Here is a 21,215-nt window from a genome sequence, read left to right on the forward strand (position 1 = left end):
CCATTTTCACTATATAGAATCTGACTCATACTTGATTCTCAGTTTTTCCTCTCATTGCCTTCTCAAGTAGTAGACAATAAATGGTAGTTTTCTCAGTTTTTTTCTCATTGCCTTCTCAAGTAGTAAACAATTATTAAATGTTAGTTACAGCTACTATTATTTTCATTCCAAATATGGAAATGTTGCTTTTTTTTTGTAACATGTAACCTAACGACTTCACTTTCTCATATCCCCAGTTCCATCAACACATTTCAAAACCTGCTTCATTCACAATTTTAAGACCCTCTATCTGTGTATCTCCCTGCATTCTTCATTTCTAACTATTTTCTGATCTTGTTTGTTCCATTTACTTTGATATGCACTTAATAGATTTCATTGCTTCCTTCTGTTGCCCCAGTCTTCATATCGTCTCCTGTGCTGAAAGGCAGTCTCACATATCTAACGTGTGAATGATTAATTCAAGTTCTTCAACCTTGCTGGCTTTGTCATTTCAGAAATGAACATATACCCTACTCCACAAGTCCCGAAATCTTATGAAAGCAATATTCTCTCCCCTTACCTGTTATCTCACACTTGCCCCAAATATCTCCTCACATTAAGAATGTAAGCTAGAGCAGGGATAGGTACAACCTGTAGGCTACTGGTTCCACTTCCTATTAAATGACTTTTTTGCTATAGCTCAAAATGGCTTTCTGGGGAAAATTCAACCACTTTTTGTTAGGATTTACTTTAATGTTCTCACCTTCATTTGGAAGTTTGAGTACAAAATAGAACTTAAGATATTCAAGAAAGCACTCTGTTGTTTCAGTTATAGTAGAATGGCATATGGTTGTTGGATTCAAATAAATCCTTTAATTAAGAAAGTCTTCAAGAAATTAAAATTAAAAGAATTGTCTCTAAAATTCATTTCTTAAATCTGGGGAAGTAGCTTGACCTCATCAACTCTAAACAGGATGATGACTAATCAATCCTACAGGATTATTGTGAATATCAAGTGAGGTGCATTTGTGTACGTACTTTGAACTCCACAAATACAGGGAACATGATCTTACTCATTTGTTCAGACTCTTGCTCTCCTGTTAGGTAATTTGCAAACCTGGAAAACTTCTACTTTATAGGATGTTTGACTAAATATTTGTTCCCTTTTTCTGGGAAAAAATTGATCAGAGAAATTATCGACTTTTTTTTTTTCATTTTCTTTGTATTTTTAGATTAACAAAAGCAGTGGCATTGTGGAAGCATCACGAATCATGAATTTGTACCAGTTTATTCAACTTTATAAAGACATCACAAGTCAAGCAGCAGGAGTATTGGCACAGAACTCCACCTCTGAAGACCCTGGTGAAAACTCATCATCTGTAACATCTTGTCAGGCTAGTCTTTGGATGGGAAGGTATGCAATACATAAGTACCATGTTTCTCTCATTTTCCAATATGCAAGCTACTGAAATCTCATTAGTTTTTTTGCTGGTGCTGTTTGTGACATCGTAAATCACATTACTTTTTGTCTCAATTGCTATCATGTCCCAGATCAGCTTTTGGATTATTCTGTGCTTCAGGACATTGTTAGAGTGCCAAATTAAGGAAAAGTTAACATGGCTCACACCAGCTAATATTTCTGTCAACCCCGTTTCCATGAATCCAGTCTCCACTCTACATGCTTGTATTTAGTGACAAAAGATTTATAGTTAATGCACCTCTTATAATAGGTATTTAGGTTCTTACATACTCAAAGTCCTTCAGGGAATTAAGGCCAAGAATCTGGTAAAACCATTCCAGTTATCCTTAAAAGTATCTGACTAATTGGAGCATTATATTTTTAAATACTGGCTCCAGGATTTGGCAGTCCACTCAGGAATGAACATGTACATACTGATGAACAAGTACATATTGATGTACATATTGCATATACCAGAAGGAAATGAAGTCAGCTAGAGTTTTCTGTGATTGTGCTTGTTTACTCAGGCCTAATATGTTATTGTCCTATCCAAACTTTCTTTTCCTTCTCTCTAACGCTTTTGGCATATGAAAGCTCCCACCTGTTGCCATTTGACAACCATGACCATAATTTAAATTTTGTAAATGCCTCACTGGAAAAAGTCTTACGTGGATCCAGACATGCTGACATCCTGTCTTATTGTCATACTGGGTAGACAGCAGAAATCTGTATTAACAGTGTCTTTTATCTTAAAGTTAAGAATATGCTTAACAAGAATTTCTCTTTTATTGCTTCATTTACAGTTGTATTTTCTGGTTCATTCTTAACTAACTGGTTTCCAAATACTATGTTGTAGTAATATTGTACTTTCCATTTATCCTTTCCTGTTTATCTTTAATAGGGTTGTTTGGTTTTCTAGGTTTGGGCTGTACAAGTGTTACTGAAATGCCAAGTGAATTTTAGAACATTATATGCAGCATTTAGGCTTATCTTTCCTGTATTTTGTAAAGTTAATCTTCCAAAGACAGGAATCTGATTTTCTTTTTTTCCTCTCCCTCTTCAGAATGATTTTTCTTTTTTTAAAGTATTTTGAAAGTTGAGAATAGTATTTACCAGTATATTTAAGTTCTATGTCAGCAAATTAAATGAAAGTAATACTTTTTCTTATTGCAATCATCTTAATGAAGGAGGTAAGGGTGTTATCCCTTCTCATGTGCCCTCAAGACTGGGAAACACAATGCCTGCTTGGTAGGTTAGAGCTGCTTCTTGCCTTTGTATGCTTTTTGGTTTCTAGTTATACCCTGATACACTGGTTCATATAAAAACAGACTTTGCAAGTTGAAGGGGATCTTAAGAGGTATTTATTTGGTTTAGCCTTACGTCTGATGCATATTTCTATTGGTTTACATTTATTTAGTAGTTACAGGGTATTAGGCATTGTGATGAATGCTTCACATGTATAAACTCATTAAATCCTCACAAGAACCTGATTGGAATATAATTATTGGCCCATTTCAGATTAAGAGAAACTGAGGTTTAGACAGAGAAGTGATATGGCTAGAAATCGGCCTCGCTGAGATTCACATTTTGGCCTGTCTGGTATTACAGCCATGCTCCTAAGCACTGCGTTATTCCTCTCTGGTGCATGAAGATCCTGTACTACAGTACTTCCTAAACTTTGATATTCAGTGGTTGTGAGGGAGAGCTTGAGAGTCTATCAAGCTCCCGGGTAATGTCACTGCTGCTGATGCATGGATAACATTTTGAGTAGTAAGACTACTTACGACCTTTAGCCAACTAGTAGTCCAACTCGTACTTGAACACCTGCAGTTAGTTATATGGGACTCAGAAAAGCAAGCCTCTTCATACACAGATGGCTCTAATTACTATGAAATTTTCCCTTTTGCATTATATTCCTCAGAGTAGCCAAAATCTGGCTCTCTTGAAGAAGCACAGATTCTAGAACCAAATTGCCTATGTTCAGATCCTGGCTGTACTCCTAACTGTGTAACTTTGAACGAATTATTAGACTTTCTTCAGTTTCCTTATCTTTTAAAAGAGGATGGTAACAATAGTATCTGCTTCATAGGACTCTTGAAAGAGTTAAGTGAGTTAATATGTGTAACATGTTTAGAACAGTATCTGGCCCATAATAATACGTCTGTAAGAGTTAACTGTTATTATTCATAAATTATTACTGTAATCTACATATTTAAGTGACAGTGCCCTTTGGAATTCCACCAAGAGTCTGCTCTCTCTTCCAGCCTTTTAAATATTTGAAAATAATAATCCAGTTTTCACTGAGTCTCTGTTCTCATGGATAAGCATCCCCAGTTCCTTCTGCCTTTGTTTTATTAGTCTCGTCTATGTCCTGGAGACTCTCTTGGATGACCATTCATCTGTCAATATGTCTTTCAGGATAGGGAGCATAGAATGGAATACTCTAGAAGTGGTCTAACAAGCACAAGTAGAGCAAGACACTTCTTCCTTCTTGTCACTGCACTGCTTGAAAGGCAGCAAAACATCAAGTGAACACTACAGGTTCCACCAGCTGCTTCTGTGTCACCTGCTCTGTGTTTTACCTCTATCCAGAATGCTGTTCTTCATTATAGCCCTCTGCTCCTAACAGAAGAGTGAGCTCTAACCTTCAGAACTCTGTCACTCTTTATGGGGTCAGTTGTATTCTCTGCTACTGCTGCCCAAGTCCACATCCTTAGACGTAAATTGTAAGCTCCTCAATTGTAAGCAGACATCCCACTTCATCTGGGTCTGGCATGGCATTAGCACCTAAAAGGCACTTAAACGTTGAGCTGAATATACACAGAAAAAAATTAAATATGTTAGAGCCACATCCATCTAGATTTTCATTCAGTTTCCCCATTTCAATTCAGTGGCTACCCTATTTTGCCCATTACTGAACATAACGTGTAATCTATTACCACATCCTGATGATTTGTCTTTCGTAATGTCCATTAGACCAGGCCCTAATTGTCTCCAAAGTGAATTGCTGAAATAAGGATCTAATTGGTTTTCCTCCCTCTAGACTGTCCCTCCTACTGTACTCCCAATTAATCTTCTGAAAGTATATTTCAGTGGGGGTTTACTTTCCCTTTGATCAAATTCTGATTCTAGTTTGCCTATCAGAACAAGTTTAAACTTTTTATTTTGAAATTCAAGGATCAGATTATCTCTGCTATACTTACGCAAAGTTTTCTCTTCCTGGAGCATCATGCCAGGCTCCTTGTCTCTGTCTCTGTCTCTGTCTCTCTCTCTCTCTCTCTCTGTCTCTCTCTCTCTCTCTCTCACACACACACACACACACACACACACACACACACACACTTTTCCCTACCTCCACAGCTTTGTTTATTCACCTAACATGTTCTCTGTTGAAATCCTATCATTTTTTACCTCATCCTTCCAACAAGTTTGAAATAAACTCATTTCTTCTTTCTTTACTTAGGACTTACTACGTGTAATGTACATTTGACATTTGCTTATATTCTGTTTTATGTTCAAATTGACAAATTTTAAAGTGATATCTCAATATCTTATATACAGTGGTATTAGCACAACAGGGAATTAAAAACACGTTAGAGATAGCTTCTACCCTTAAGAAGCTGATAGTTTAGTGGCTATACGTTGAAACATTCAATTTTTGTATAATTGTAAAAGTAATACATGCTTGATGAAGAAAGCCTAAAAATTAAAGAACAGCAAATTAAAATCATTCAGGAAACATTTATTGAGAACCTAAGACAAACTGCTTTATTCAAAGAACTTACAGTTTACGGATAGACCCACCAATAAGCAGCCACTTAAAATATAAAATATAAGTCCTGTCACTGAGACAAATGTTGGCTTTGAGAACAGGAAGATGATATTTTGAGCTGAGTTACTGAGGTTGAAGTTTACCAAACTCACAAGGGTATCCAGGAAAGGAAAACACCACATGCAAAGGCACTTGGTTCATCCAGGGACACTCCAAATTGTGGTTAGAGTAGATCTGACATTTCTTTTCTTCCCAAGAATAAAGAGCTCCTTGAGGACAGAGACTTTGCTTTCTGTCTCTTTTGTGTTTCCTATAGCACCTGACACTTAAGAGGAAGCTATTCTTTCATTTATATTCCCATTATCAACATCAGCATAGTAAGGCCCCGATCGCAAGGTCCATATTTTAGAGAGCTTTGTATCCTGCATGGTGAATAAATCATATATTGGTTGAATTCATTTATATAAATTTGATATGATTTAAATGGGCCAAGTTGTTTTCAGAAAGACTTGAACATTTCCAGTTTTGTCCATATTTTCTTTTTAACCATTGCAGAATTTATCTTTTCTCCTGCCTTTCTTTATAAAATTTGTACCCCTTAGTACTCTTCCCTATTATACTATATGCTGTTCCCAAAAGGTATGTTGATTTAGTCCGATTTTGCATGAGCCATTTGCTTTATACTGAGGGCACAGAGATGTTTGATAATGCTTTTAAGGCTATGGAAACAAAGTTTAAAGTATAATGACAGCAGAGAATATTGTTGCTCCAGCTCAGTTTGCACACTGCAGGGTGAAGCAGCTGACTGATGAGGAGGAGTGCTGTATCTGCATGGATGGCCGAGCGGACCTCATCCTGCCCTGTGCTCACAGCTTCTGCCAGAAGTGCATTGATAAATGGTAAGTGATCTGCTGCCTTAACGGGATAGGCAAAGGTCAAATGGGAGAGTATATGTGAATAAACTTCCAAAAATACAAAAATATTGTAGTTAAGTGTAAGAGATTTTGTTCTTTAGTCCTTTGAATTTTATGGCATGTCTCCTACCGGTTAAAAATATTTGTATTCCTATACCTGTAGTTTATAAAATGTGGGGATGTGTCTTAGTTTTGGCAGTTTACTTTTGTTGTAAGATTTATGCCTGACTTGAGTCTAGAGTCACATGCTTCCCTTTTTCTTTTTTTTTTTTTTTTCTTTTTTCTTTTAAAGATTTTATTGGGGAAGGGGAACAGGGCTTTATTGGGGAACAGTGTGTACTTCCAGGCCTGTTTTCCAAGTCAAGTTGTTGTCCTTTCAATCTTAGTTGTGGAGGGTGCCGTTCAGCTTCAAGTTGTTGTCTTTTCAGTCTTAGTTGTGTCGGGTGCAGCTCAGTTCCAGGTTCAGTTGCCATTTCTAGTTACAGGGGGCGCAGCCCACCATCCCTTGAGGGACTCGAGGAATCGAACTGGCAACCTTGTGGTTGAGAGCCCGTGCTCCAACCAACTGAGCTATCCGGGAGGCAGGAAGCTCAGCTCAAGGTGCCGTGTTCAATCTTAGTTGCAGGGGGCGGAGCCCACCATCCCTTGAGGGAGTCGAGGAATCGAACTGGCAACCTTGTGGTTGAGAGCCCACTGGCCCATGTGGGAATTGAACTGGCAGCCTTTGGAGTTAGGAGCATGGAGCTCTAACCGCCTGAGCCACCGGGCCGACCCCCTTTTTCTTATTTCTACATTTTTTCCTTTACATATGATTAGAAGAAATAATATAAAAACGAATATTGGACCTGGTGGGAACTTTATTATACAAAATAAGAACCAAGCATTTGGGAGAATTTATAATTAATATACAATAAACTACATGTATTTAAAGTACAATTTGATATGTTTTGACATGTACACACGCACAAAAACCATCATCACAATACAGATAATGAACAAATCTGTCACCTCCAAAAGTTACCTCTTGCCCCATTGTAAAGTCTCCTTCCCACCCTTTCCTTTCAATGCCCAGAAAACCATTAATCTGCTTTCAGTCACTATAAAATAATTTGGAGTTTTCTAGAATTTTTTGTCAATGAAATCATACAGTATGTACTCAATTTTTTTTATTTTTTATTTTATTAGTTTCAGGTGCACAAAACAAAGTAATACTTAGACGTTTATCATTTCTATCCCTCACACTGTGTGGACCCCCCTCCCCCCATCCACTATCTCTCTGACATCGCACAGAGCCATTACATCTCCACTGTCTCTATTCCTAATGCTGTACTCCGCTTCTTGTAAGTATATACATATATATATGTGTATACATGTAAACTTGTAGTTGACATTCATTATTGTTCAGCTTCAGCTTCAGGTAGTATGTACTCTATTTTTGTCTGGCTTCTTTAATTCCATATAATTATTTTGAGATTTTCTCATGTTGTAGCATATATCAATAGTTCCTTCCTTTTTATTGCTGAGTAATATGCATTGTATGGATATAGCACAGTTTATTTATCCATTCACCTGTTGATGGACATTGGGTTGTTTCCAATTTTGGGCTATTACAACAAATAAAGCTTCTATATACATTTGTGGACAAGTCTTTTTAGGGATATATATTTTGGGTTTTTTTTCCTTGGGTAAATACCTAGAATTGGAATGGCTAGATCATGTGGTATGTAGATGTTTAACTTTTTAAGAAACTGCCAACTGTTTTCCAAAGTGGTTGTACCATTTTAGGAGGTGTGACAATTAAGTTCGCTAACTTGTTGCAATGATGTTGCTAACCTTTTTTGATATCAGAGGGATTATTTATTATGAATTTGTACCAACTGGACAAACAGTTAACCAAGTTTACTATTTGCAACTGCTGAAAAGGCTGCGTGAAAAAGTTAGATGACCTGAACTTTTCACCAACAATCCATGGGTCTTGCATCACGACAATGCACCAGCTCACATGGCACTGTCTCTGAGGGAGTTTTAGCCAGTAAACAAATAACCGTATTGGAACACCCTCCCTACTCACCTGATCTGGCCCCCAATGACTTCTTTCTTTACCCGAAGATAAAGGAAATATTGAAAGGAAGACATTTTGATGACATTCAGGACATCAAGGGTAATATGACAACAGCTGTGATGGCCATTCCAGAAAAAGAGTTCCAAAATTGCTTTGAAGGGTGGACTTAGGCACTGGTGACAGTGCATAGCTTCCCAAGGGGAATACTTCACAGGTGACCGTAGTGATATTCAGCAATGAGGTGTGTAACACTTTTTCTAGGACGAGTTCGCGAACTTAATTGTCCGACCTCGTACACTCCCCAGCAATGTATGAGAGCCGCAGTTGCTCTACAGCCTTGTCAATATTTGGTATGGTCAGTCCTTTTAATTTTAGCCATTCTAATAGATGCATAGTGGTATCTCATTATGGTTTTAATTTGCATTTCCCTACTGACTAATGCTGTTGAGCATCTTTTCATATGCTATTTTACCACCCCTACATCTTTGGTGAAGTGTTCATTCAAATCTGTTGCCCATTTCTTTATTGGGTTGCTTTGTATTAAGTTTCAGAGTTCTTTATATATTATGGATATATATCCTTTATCAGATATATGACTTGCAAATATTTTAACACACTCTGAGATTTATCTTTTCATTCTCTTAAGAATGTCTTTCAAAGTGTAGAACTTTTTAATTTTGATGAGGTCCAGTATATCAGTTTGTGATTTATAGATAGTGGTTTTGGTGTCATATCTAAGAAATCTTTGTCTAACCCAAGGTCACAAAGGTTTTTTACTATCTTCCAAAATTTTTATGGTTTTTAGGTTTTACATTTCGGTCTATGATCCATTTTGAGTTAATTTTTGAATATGGTGTGAGGTATCAATCAAAATTGCTTTTTTGCATATGGCTTCAGTTGTTCCCACACATTTTGTTGAAAACACTATCTTCACTAAATTGCTTCTTCCCCTTTATTGAAAAACAGTTGTTCAAATATATGTGGGTATATTTCTGGATTCTATTCTGTTCCACTTCTCTATTCGTCTATTTCATACCAAGACCACATGACCTTGATTAACGTAGCTTTTATAAGTCTTAAAATCAGGGTGTGTTAGTTCTCCAACTTTGTTCTTTTTCCAAGTTGTTTTGGCTGTGCTAGGTCTTTTGAATTTCAATATGAGTTTTAGAATCAACTGTCAATTTCTACAAAAAAGCTATAAGGATTTTGAGTGGCATTGCATTAAATAAATAGATCAATTTGGAGTATTGACTTCTTAACAATATCGAGTCTTCCAACCCACAAACACAGTATATTTCTCCTTTTATTTAGGTCTTGTTGAATTTCTTGTATCAATTTTTGTAGTTTTCAGTGTTGCATATCTTTGACAGATTTATCCCTAAGTACTTTATATTTCTTATGCTATTTTAAATAATATTTTTAAATTTCAGTTTATGATTGTTTTTTATGTATCAATCTTGCATTCTACACCCTTACTAAACTCATTTATTAATTCTGATAGCTGTTTTATAGATTCCATAGGATTTTCTTGAATGTCTGAACATTATTTTTCAAAGATATTTTTTTCTGGAGATAGAATTCTAGACTGATAATACTTTTTTTTTTCAGTACTTTAATGATGCTTCATTCTCATTTTTCATTCTCATTGTTTCCTATGAGAAATCTCTATCATCCTTATCTTTTTTTCCTGTGTGGGTAATGTAGCTTTTTGTCTCTCTGTTTGTTTGTTTTCTCTGTTTTAAGGTTTTTATCTTTATCACTGATTTTGAACAATTTGATTATGATGTGCCTTTGAGTAGTTTTCTTCATGTTCCTTGTGCTTAGGTTTCATTGAGATCTTTAGAATTGTAGATTTATGGTGTCATCAATTTTAGAAGGTTTTTAGTCATTATTTCTCAAATATTTTTCCTGTTCTCTTCTCTCTCCTGGGACCACAGCTATGTTAGACCATTTGAAGTTGTCCCACAGCTCACTAATGCTATTTTCCTTTTTTTTCTCTTTTTGAGTATTCTTTCTGTGTTTCATTTTGGGTAGTAGATAATATTGCTATGTCTTCTCAAATTCACTAATCTTTTTTCCTACATGTCTAACTTGCCATTAATCCCATCCAGTGTATTTTATACTTCAGATATTATAGTTTTCATCTCTAGAAGTTTGAGCTTTTTAATGTTTTCCATGTCTCTACTTAATGTGTTTGATCTTTCCTCTGTTTTTTTTTGTTTGTTTATTTGTTTAATATATGGACTATGGTTATCATAAACTAATTTTCTTGTCTGCTAATTCTAACATCTGTCTCAGTTCTGAATTGGTTTTAATTTTTCTCTTCATTTTGGGTTGCATTTTTCTGCTGCTTTTTATGCCTGGTAGTTCTTGATTGGATGCCAGACATTGTGATTTTTACCTTTTTGGGTACTAGATATTTTTGTATTCCTATAAATATTCTTGAGCTTTGTTCTGGAATATAGTTACTTGGAAACAGTTTGATCCTTTTGGGTCTTTTGCTTTTACAATTTGTTAGGCAGGACCAGAGCAGTATTTAGTTTAGAGCAAATTATGTCCCACTAATGAGGCAAGACCCTGCAGAGAACTCTACTCAGTGCTCCGTGAATTAGGTTTTCCAGTCTGGCTGGTGGAAACAGGCCATCTTCTAGCACCCTGTGTGAGTTTTGGGTACTGTTCCCTCAAATCCTCCTGGGTGATTTCCTCAGCCTCAAGTAGTCTCCTCACATGCACACACTAATCATTACTCTGCTGAATATACTCTAGGAAACCTTCAGTAGATTCTGGAATTCTTCCTTTGTGCCACTTTCTCCACTCCAGTACTCTGAATCTGAATAATGTATGCCAGCTCTAGCTTTCACATTTAGTTTCTGGAACAGATTTCTTCATTTTTTTACAAAAGCCAAAGAGCAATTGATATGATTTAATTACTTTGGTCTCAGATTTCACTGAGAGATGAAGAGAAAAACATTTTCCCTGCATGACATGTTTCTGGCTCGAATATGGTATTTTTGAAATTTCCAAAATAATATTTCACATGACAGAAAAATCCCTTTGGAAAATAATCTTATATAAGTAATTATATATAAGCTCTTTCCCTATCAGGAAAATTATTCTTCATGTAAAGTTATCTTCTAAACCTTGAATGTTTCCATTTAGTTGTGTGGAGCAGCAAAAGACAGGAGAAAAATGTCCTTCTGTGGGAGACTAAATGAATGATGGCCTACCCATTCAGTATAGTATGTTTAAAAGAATAGACAACTTGAGCATGTACTGATACATAATGGCCTACAAGTCATACTGACTAGTAAAAAGAGCAGTGATGTAAATACACACAACTTGGTCATGCTTCGTGTGTCTCTGGAAGAATATATAAGAAACTGGTAGCGGTAGTTGCCTTGGGGATAAGAATTAAAGATCAGGGTGGGAGGGAGAAATTTATTTTTCACTGTATACTTTTAATGTTGTCTACTTTTCTAAAACCATGTACATGTATTACTTTTCAAACAAACCTGTTTTTTAAAAAAGAAGAAAAAGAAAACTGTTCTTGATTTGACTGCCCTAATAGGAGTGATCGACATCGGAATTGCCCTATCTGTCGCCTGCACATGACTGGAGCAAACGAATCGTGGGTGGTGTCAGATGCACCCACTGAAGACGACATGGCTAATTATATTCTTAACATGGCTGATGAGGTGGGTCAGCCCCACAGGCCGTGACTTTGGGGTGAAGTGCTCTGTTCTGTTGCTGTTGTGGGCTCCAAACACTGGTCCTGGGGAAAGAATGCAGGCATGTGGTGGCACAGGCACGGAGAAATCAATTTTCCCCACCCTCGTATTTTTGCTATTCTGACAATTTGTCCCATTTCTTTTGATGAACTTTTCATGTCTTCCATTTATGATAAACTAAAATTTGCTACTGTTTTAGACCATATTTTCCTATTATTTATTTGTTCTAATATGTGTTTGGAACTAACTGCTCTTGAATCCTTTGCTGAGGTAACAGCAATATTTCCAGAGGCTTCTGAAAGACTATTTTTCAGGGTAGGAGTATTCTGGAACCTGCTTAGTTAGGTTTAAAATAAACCATTGAATGTTAAAAAGTGGCCATCTGAGAGAAAATTTTAAATGACTGAAAATGTAGAATATATCAAAGTGGGTGTTACTACTAAAATTAGTCTTTCTGCTGGACTCTAAGGAGTATGTGTGCCCCCTCGTGGTTAATGATTGCTCCTTTAATAATTTCTACTTGAAATGATCCAGTTTTTCATAACTTTAGCAGTGTGTTTGGAACTACATGTTTTTTACTTAAAAGTTTTTTTCCCCCATGCTGTATAATTTGGGTGAGGACTATAAAGGTGGGCATAACTTTGCCTTGTAAATGGATTTCTGCTGGGGAATCTTCTTGGCCATTCTGGAAATGTTTTCCCACAGCAAGGGAACTGTTCTAAATAGCTTTTGATTATGCTTATGCATCTTGGAGTTTCAGCAGGAAATTTTTCATCACAGATACTAAATTTTGTATGTCCAGATTATGAAAAATCATTCAATATTGGTTTATGGTGCTTTTATTTTTCTTAACTCGAAGGCATCTTTCTGAGGCAAAGTCCTCAAACTTCTTAGACTCAGAGAGAATAAAATAGGATTTAGCCTTTTACCCTTATGTACATAAAACACCTCTGAAAATTAGGAGACGATTTGGTTTTCTGTTTCATTGTACTTCCTTTGAAAGAGTATCGTCCTAATGGAATTATAATGTTCAGTGGTACTTCGCCCAGTGTTTAAAAAATTTTGCTTATAAAGTAAAATTCGTTTTATGTTAAACATTAATATTTCAGCATATAATACAACTAGGGCCTGATGTCGCCTTTTAAAAGTGTGTTCACATTCTGTGTAACTTTCCTGACTTATTTTTGGTAAGTTGCAAATATTATTTTCTGAAGTACCAAAATATACAATTTAAGTTGCTGCTTATTGATGGCAGAATTTTTGGATACTGGGATTTTAGTAGGCATGCAAATTAAATGATTCATTTCTAGGAAAAACGCCTGACCAAAGGTAGCTTGATTTTACCCCCAAAATACTGATAACTAATTGGTTGACATTCCTGATGGGGGCGGCTCAGTACCAAATAGCTAAACACTCACCATGATATTTATGCAGAGGACTGGGGCTCTCTCATACAGCCTCGCAATGCACTTTATGGTGTGTGACCTTGAAAAAGTCCTTCCCTGTGGTTTGTAGATGCATATTTTAGAAACTGAAACTGTATCTGTGGTTTTCACACTTGATTTCAGCAATAGAATCTTTTTTTTTCAAGTAAAATCTTACTCAGAATCCCACATACATGTGCTGCGTACGTGCACACGCACACACATACACTACACCACTATGTCATTATTTTATTAATACAAATGTCCTATATAAACTTCACATACTATAATACTAAATATTATATAAAGTCAATCAGTGAAAACATGTATTAACGCCTCAGTGATATCCAGGATATTAGAATTTGGTTAAGTAACACAGTTGTATGGTGGGACTTGTTTTTTTAATTAAAATTTTTTAATTAAATTCAAGTCAAATTTGCAGAACCCTGAATCTCCTCCATAGATTGTTAGTATTCCGTGGAACATATTTTGAAAACCTTGGGATAGATGATCCCCTGAGATCTTTTTCAGCTCTAAGATTTTAAATTGTCCTTTTGGAGTAGACTCGCTGAGTCTAATTCAGATTGCCTAATGTTTCTGAAAATGAACAAAGTTGCTTTACAGATTTTTGGATCTTTCCAGATATAGCCAATGATTTTATCCCTCAGAATCCTTTACCTTTCAAGGAATTATTTAATAGTGAGCACAGTAACTTGATATTACCCAAAGCTTTTTATTCTCCAGCATGAGCTCCAAGACACTAACTGATCTACTGTGAAATATAAAATGTTTTTATTAGCCTTATCTAATAAATGAGCATAGCTTTTTGCTCACTCCATTAAACTGGGTAATAATTCTTTAGATGTAAATGTTAGGTATGTTACACTGTAATAACTGATCATAAAAGTTGTAAATTTGTTTAATGGATGAAATGTACACTTTTTGTATTCTGTACAGCTTTGTCTTTTTTAATTATGAAGTACTTAAATGCACTTACTATGATAGGAAATATAATGTGTGCCTTCTAGGATTTGTGAAATGGTTTCATGAACTCTAAGGAATTTGTTTTGTAAGTTGTAAAGTTTTCCCTATCCTAACTCAGTAACAAAGGGTTTGTTACTCATAATATAATGCTACAGAACTTTAGTTTAAGAAAATGGATTTGACTATGTGCTGAATTTCGAAGTTGAGAATAATATCTGTTATATTCTTAGGATAAACTGATATATTGTGCAATAAATAATCTTTAGTAAGTAAATTTCAGTTAATTGAAGAGGTTTTTCTTCTTATCATGTAGTTTCACATTCTAACATACTAAATGTTTATATTCCTTAGAGGACTATTTTGTATTGTGCTCTGGTGGGTGGGTTGTGTGCTATTTTAAAATTCATTTCAAATTAGAGTCGATTTCCTTATACCTAATTTTATCTGTGTAATAAGGCTGCTTGAAAATATCTTTTGGTTCAGTAATTTTTTTTAACATTGGGAGCTGGCTTCATTAAAAGTCATTCTGAAGAATCTGCATTTTTAAACTGGTTGTTTCTTCATTAAGTCAAGCTTACTTTGTCTATCTAGGAATAAGAAAACTACTTGAAGATTAGGGAAATCAGCTGATTACACTCATTTATGCTGGGCAACACAATGACAACATAATATAAACAATTGACAGCAGACTTTCATTTGTTTCCATGTCTTTTTACCCTATTGGACAGTAAAAATAATTGATAAAATACTCCACCCTGTGGTAGTTTTGATGTTTACCTTGTAAAATCCTTTCTAAGATAAAATTCATATAATTAGGGAAGCATATTAGAATCTTAGTGCTGAGAAGAGGAAAGTCGTTTGTAAGAAGGAGTGGTAGTTTATAATTAAAATTAGTGATGTATATCACCATGGAGAAACACACATTTTGGTATCAAAAGACATTTTTTAAAAAGCCTCCTCAGATATATTTTCATAATCTTGCAGCTGTCTTACTCTCTGGCATCCTCTACCTAATAAAATATTTATTTAGGGGTGGAGAGTATAAAAATTTCCCAGGAACTATGTTTGTCTGATTAGTGCTCCTTTTATTGTAGTTAACTACCCTTGTTCTTTATAAGTAGTCATTGTTCAAGTATAGAATACTTAGGTATATTACCAACATATCACCTTAAGTTGTGTCCACAAACCTTGAAAAAGATGAATGTTGTTTCAACAGCACAGCACTCAGAAACAAGTAAAGAGAAAGCCAGAGGGAGGTGTTTGCAACTCTGCTTTAATCCAAGATAAAAAGAAGTAAAGGCCAAGACAGGCTTTGGTAAATACCAACCCAGGAACTGTGATTTGTTTTCATGAGGCAAAAAGCAATGACATTGATCATTTCAGCAGTGTGATTTGAAGTAACACATAATGTGAAGTCAAACCGTTTAGAGTAAGTAAGGGATAACATGCCTCAAAAACTTCTTTCAGAAACATGGGCTAGTATATACAGAGGGTGCCAAAAAAATGTATACACATTTTAAGAAAGGCAAAAACTATTAAAATCAAAATGCTCAATATATATTGACAAAAGATGAATAGAAGTCACATTTGATTTCTGCAATTACAAGAGGTGCTCAAAGTGGTTACCATCAGTGTCCAGACATTTCTGATTGCAGCGAACATTGGTAGACTTCTGTGGTGAGCGTGTAAACTGTTCCAACACCACAGCAGAAGAAGCAGGACTAGTTGCTGTGTGAGGCCTCCCAGATCTTCTTGTGTGCACATCACACACAGTACCATGCGTCTCAGGAATGCATGCAGTTGTTAGGCGTGTTGGAGGTTCTGTTGCATGCTCATGCCTCCATTGTCATTGTACTTCCACAACATTCTCTAATTTCCGCCATTTTCTTTGGCCTGCCTGTCACATAGTGATGCTAGCATTCATTTGATTAACGCCATCTTTTGAGCAAACATCATACTACACATTGCTACCATAATTCCATTTAACTTCGAAAAGTTAATACATAGATAACAACTCTTAAAATGTGTATACATTTTTTGGCACCCCTGGTAGTTGCCTTTGACTCCAACTGTGAACACGAAAGAAAGTAGCGTTCACCCCCCAAAAAAGGCCAGATAGGTACAATGATGTAATAAAAGTGTAAAGTGCTATAGAAAAAGGTATCTGAAAAGTTTGCAGGACATGTAAAATCCAACAAATGTTGGCTGAACAGATTAAAGTAATAACCACAGAAAAGGAAACAAATACATGTGGCTTTGCTCACAAACTGTAACAGGGTAGAAGTCAGAGAAAAACAGCAAAGGTTTACCTTCTGAGTCTGGTGAGCTTCAGCTTGAAATTTTTTAGTTTTCCTAGCAAATGTCAACCATGTCTGAGTCTTAGTTAAAAATAAATTAGTAGTTATTGATAGCTTTTCCTGATGCCCAATCTTTTTTTAAAGTTAAAAAAAAAAATTTGCTTTAAATTAGTATTAATTTGAAATAGTTTTAAATTATTGAGCTACAGTCCCAACAGACTTTATTTAATAATTAAAAACAAATACTTGATACAGATAAAATTACAATGAAAAACTACAATGCCTGCTGTGTTAGGGCAAATGTATACAAACGGGGTCTTTTCGAAAATAATACCTAAGATAAATGCTGGGTTTTCATTCAGTTTCATGATTAGCTGTAAGATGGCATATATGTTGGCCTAGTTTTAAAAAAACACACACATTTATTGTTTGTACAATAAATTGTACAAAAGTTGACAAGTGAAGAGAACAAGCATTATAAAGTCACAGTACAAGACAATCTAAAGTCAAATAAGCATTTTCACAGGCAAAAATGGGGTTCTTCTAACCCCATAACGATTCAGAAGGACTTCCCATAGTCGGCAGTTGCCCACAGAAATACTTAGGAAGGTCCTTGAGCAGCTTGTTGTATAGCAGGAGCACATATCCTTAAAAAGTTGCCAAAAGAGAAATTCATTTAATTATTCAATATACGTTTATTGAGCACCTACGAGGTACCAGGCACTAGTAACACAGATGAAGAATACATGGGTAAAGCTAAAATTCAGATTGGTCTTAAAAAATACTTTCTACCTGGCCCCTGGAACCACCTACATCTTCTGAAAAAGGTCTGCGTATTAGGTAAGGGAGAAATTTCATCTTTAAAAAAAAAATGCCCCAGGGTACAGTGATAAAAATTCTAACATTTGTTAGAGGCCTCATGGAATAGTGGGGGAAAGACTGAATCAGGAGTAGGGACACCTACTCCTATTACTTATTAGCTGTGTAACCTCAAGTAAATTTCACTTCTTTGGCCCTAATTCACCCATCATAACTATAATAATGATTGGGCTATAACCATAGAATATTAGAGCCAAAGGAACCAAGACCACCCAGTCCTGTGCTTTTCAAAGTTCTCAGTTCACATGAAAATTACGTATAAATCCCAATGAACAACTGATGAAAGCAGAGTCACTTTGAAGAAGTAAAGGCAGCACACAGAGCCTCACTCCCCTCGACTCACAGAACACCATTTGAAAACCTCTCATCTAGTCCAAACCCTCACTTTTCAGATGAGGAAACCAAGACGCAAAATAGGAGTGACTATTTCAATGTACACATTCGGATTCTTAAATAGAAAGGAGTATGGAGGGCTAAATAAAACAGCTTAAATTCATTAAAAAAAAAAACAAAAAACACAAGGAAGTATTCTATTTTAATTGTCTCAAAGTAGCTCCTTTATGGAAGGGAGCTTTGAAATTGATTTTGTTTAAGGCAGCCAGCCAGCCAGAGGCTGAAATGAACAACTACCAAATAGCCTGCAAGGCCCATAAAAGACTATGGTAGAAAACCACACGGACCTCCCATTAGTGGGCACTGGACCGTGGAAGATCCTGGCCCCAACAACACAAGCACTAGTGGTTTCAAGAGAAATACTTGGATAACTAGGAATGAGTGTAGACAAGTGTTCAGCTCCCAGATCCCCAAGGAGGAGTCACTATCTATTACTCAGAAATATTAACAAGTGGGCATGTTAGATCTTAAATTGAACAATGCAACCAAAATCACTGGTGTGAAAGTTCTCTAGAGGCACCCTCTCCAACAGGAAAGTCCCAGTTTGGTATTTTGACCACTGTTACTCACAGCAGACTTGAAACTAAACCAAAAAGTTAAAATGCATGTCCAGTGCTGGGCCTACTTGGTCAGGGCTGTGATCTCTTCTGATTTCATGGCATCGGACAAGAAGCTGAGCTCATTGCATAAGGTCTCGTGTCGGAACGCCATCCGGATCTGAGCAACATTTGTCTTTCGAATATCATTTCCTTCAGGTCCTTCTTTATAATAATTTTGTCCCAAAAATTTTTGCTTTTCCTGTGGACCAAAAGAAGTACAAATGAAACAATACACCTTAGATTCACTTTCTACGTCAACATGGCCGCCGTGACAGGAGCCACAGCAAATCAGACGAGTGCGCTGAAGCAGCTCCTTCATCAGGACATCTTTCCCCACTGGCCTCCGTGTCCTCAAGGCTGTCACCCTGACAACCACATCCATTCCCCTCATTTCTGACCGTGCCTGCCTTGATCAGAAAGGAAGAGCTGCTGGTGAGGGAAAAGGCAAAGTGAAGACTCTAATTAGTCCCTCCCGAGAGATGACAAGGGCAAGCAGTGGGATGTTTCCGGGGAACACCAGTCCACGAAACCAGGTGCACAAACGGACTCTTGGGCTTTTAATTCCTTTGCATTGGCATCTCTAAGAGCAGCACCGATGCAGCCCTCCTCCCGTGCCAGTGACATCACCCAGAGGAGGTCTCCTGGGACCTAAGACACATCTAGAGCGATGGTTCTCAACCCTGGCTGCACATCAGAATTACCGAGGAAGCTATGGAAAAAAAAAAGACTGATATCCAAGTCCCATCCCCAGTTTTTTATTCAATCTAGGTACTATTTACCTATTGAAGAAATACTGAGTGCCTACTATGTGCCAGGGACTGACTATTCTAGGCCTTAGGGATAAAATGCTGAACAAAAGTCTCTCCTCTAATGGAACTTACATTCTAGAAGGAAAGACAGAAAAACACATCAACACATATTACAATGTCAATAACAATAAATGTTGTGAAGAAAAGTAGATTAAAGGGATGGAGAATGATGGCACGTGTATGGCTATGGTAGAGTGGGTGATCAGGGAAGGCCGCTGAGCAAGTGACGTTTGAGTAGAGGTCTGAAAAACGTAACAGAACAGCCATGAAAATTCAGAAGTCTCCTCCCTAAGATTTTCCCCTAGAACATGAGTGTCAGCGTGACAGAGACTCTGCTTGTACTGTTCATCACTGATCCCAGACCCTAGGACGTGCCAGGCACACAGCGGGCACTCACTGTACACGTGCTGAAAGGGCAGGAGGGGCAGAGGGCAGTGCCCTCACCCACCGTACCTGATGTGAGAGGCCGCTCTGCAGCACGCTGTTCCTGGCGATTTCACACAGGTCACACGTGCTCAGCTTCCACACCTGAGCTGCAATTGCATATTCTTCCATAAGTGCTTCCTAGATTGCCCCAAAAGTGAATGTATTAGACCGGAGAGTATCCATTTCAATGCTTCACATAGTTCCAAAGCAAGAAACGTGGGGCAGATGTTGCAGATAATAATTTTTCTTTAATGACTGGCACCTGGACAATCAAACAACAGCCTCCCCCTTACATGACGAACTCCTAAGATCATTTTTGTGTGAAATCTGTTACCCAGGAGAGAGAGATCAAAGGACACCGCCACATTTATGTGTTGACCAGCACACTTTCGAAGCTCTGTGCCGGTCATGGGGACGCCTGCCTGCTCTCCTGTGACAGTCTCCTGGATCAGGCATACTGTTAGTACCTGCTTTACAGTTTTGCTTTTTACTTAACAGACCATTTTCTTAAGACTGTCCCAAAATAAAAGTTAGTCTGAGTAAAGAGCAGAGCTGGAAACTTATATAAGAATGAGAAATGATCACGTGTCAGCACTGAGACAGTGTACTCGCCAAAGGACCTGGGTTTGAGCTGTGCTTTTGCTTTATCTTCTGGGATGTGGAAGGTCTGACATTAATCACAAGTCCTTCCATTACCTCTTTGCCACCCAATTACCTCTGTATCCTAGAGCAGCGGTTCTTAAAATGTGGTTCTAGGATCCCTGGGTGGGGAGGGAGAGGTTCCCCAAAGCCTTTTAAAAGGTCCTCCCTTTTCCAACTATGTATCTTTATGTATCTTCAATACTTTGATAAAAACAATTTATCACAACAGATTGAATGCCGATATGAGAATCCAGCTGCTATCTATTAAACCAGACATTAAAGAGATTTGCAAAAATGTAAATGTCATTCTCAGTGGGAAATAAGGTTATTTTTCATAAAAACTGCTGTTTATGTTAATATTTAATAGGTTTATTAAAGTTATTTTTAAATGAGTTAATATTTTTCAATTTCTCGTTAGTTTCTAACACAGTAAATATCACTTAGATGTAACTCACATAAACAACAGCTCTCTGAGGTCCTCTGTAAAGGGGGACCCAAAGCCTGGAGACCCTGTCCTAGAAGACTCTGGCATTCAATTTTTACTAATCAGTGGCTATCTTATCAGTATCATCAAAATGTTCTTGGTACACTAATGGCTGGTCCCCATGCATGACAGCGCCTTTCCCTTCCTTTTCCATTTCCCCAGAGATCCAAAGTATAATAATAATAATAGTATTCACAAAAATGATGGCTAATATTTTGAATGCATGCTATATGCAGACACTATTTTTAGACTCTTTGGATCATTCTCTTAATGAATCCTCACAATGCAATCCTCACAAGACGTAGAGACAATTTTATCCCTATTTTACACATGAAGATGAATAAGACACAGAGAGGTCAAGTAA

General features: G+C 36.8%; 2 protein-coding genes across 8 annotated transcripts in view; one reads left to right on the forward strand and one right to left on the reverse strand.

Moving 5' to 3' along the window:
* RNF141 (ring finger protein 141) overlaps positions 1 to 14,856 on the forward strand; it is a 32,021-nt gene extending 17,165 nt beyond the window's left edge. The window contains exons 4-6 of the mRNA XM_033121008.1: positions 1,212 to 1,393; positions 6,002 to 6,109; positions 11,755 to 14,856. Coding sequence (XP_032976899.1) covers positions 1,212 to 1,393; positions 6,002 to 6,109; positions 11,755 to 11,905 — 441 coding nt within the window. The 3' untranslated portion in view covers positions 11,906 to 14,856. The remainder of the gene's footprint in view (positions 1 to 1,211; positions 1,394 to 6,001; positions 6,110 to 11,754) is intronic.
* Positions 14,857 to 15,916: 1,060 nt separating this feature from the next.
* Positions 15,917 to 21,215, reverse strand: part of AMPD3 (adenosine monophosphate deaminase 3) — a 45,820-nt gene continuing 40,521 nt past the window's right edge. For all 7 annotated transcript variants that reach the window (XM_033119798.1, XM_033119799.1, XM_033119800.1 and 4 more), the window contains exons 14-15: positions 19,753 to 19,863; positions 15,917 to 18,689 (exon numbers count right to left, since the gene is read on the reverse strand). In XM_033119798.1, the coding sequence (XP_032975689.1) occupies positions 18,513 to 18,689; positions 19,753 to 19,863 (288 nt within the window). In that variant the 3' untranslated portion in view covers positions 15,917 to 18,512. The remainder of the gene's footprint in view (positions 18,690 to 19,752; positions 19,864 to 21,215) is intronic.

Source organism: Rhinolophus ferrumequinum, chromosome 11 (genome assembly GCF_004115265.2).
Source record: "Rhinolophus ferrumequinum isolate MPI-CBG mRhiFer1 chromosome 11, mRhiFer1_v1.p, whole genome shotgun sequence".
Lineage (NCBI taxonomy): Eukaryota > Metazoa > Chordata > Mammalia > Chiroptera > Rhinolophidae > Rhinolophus > Rhinolophus ferrumequinum.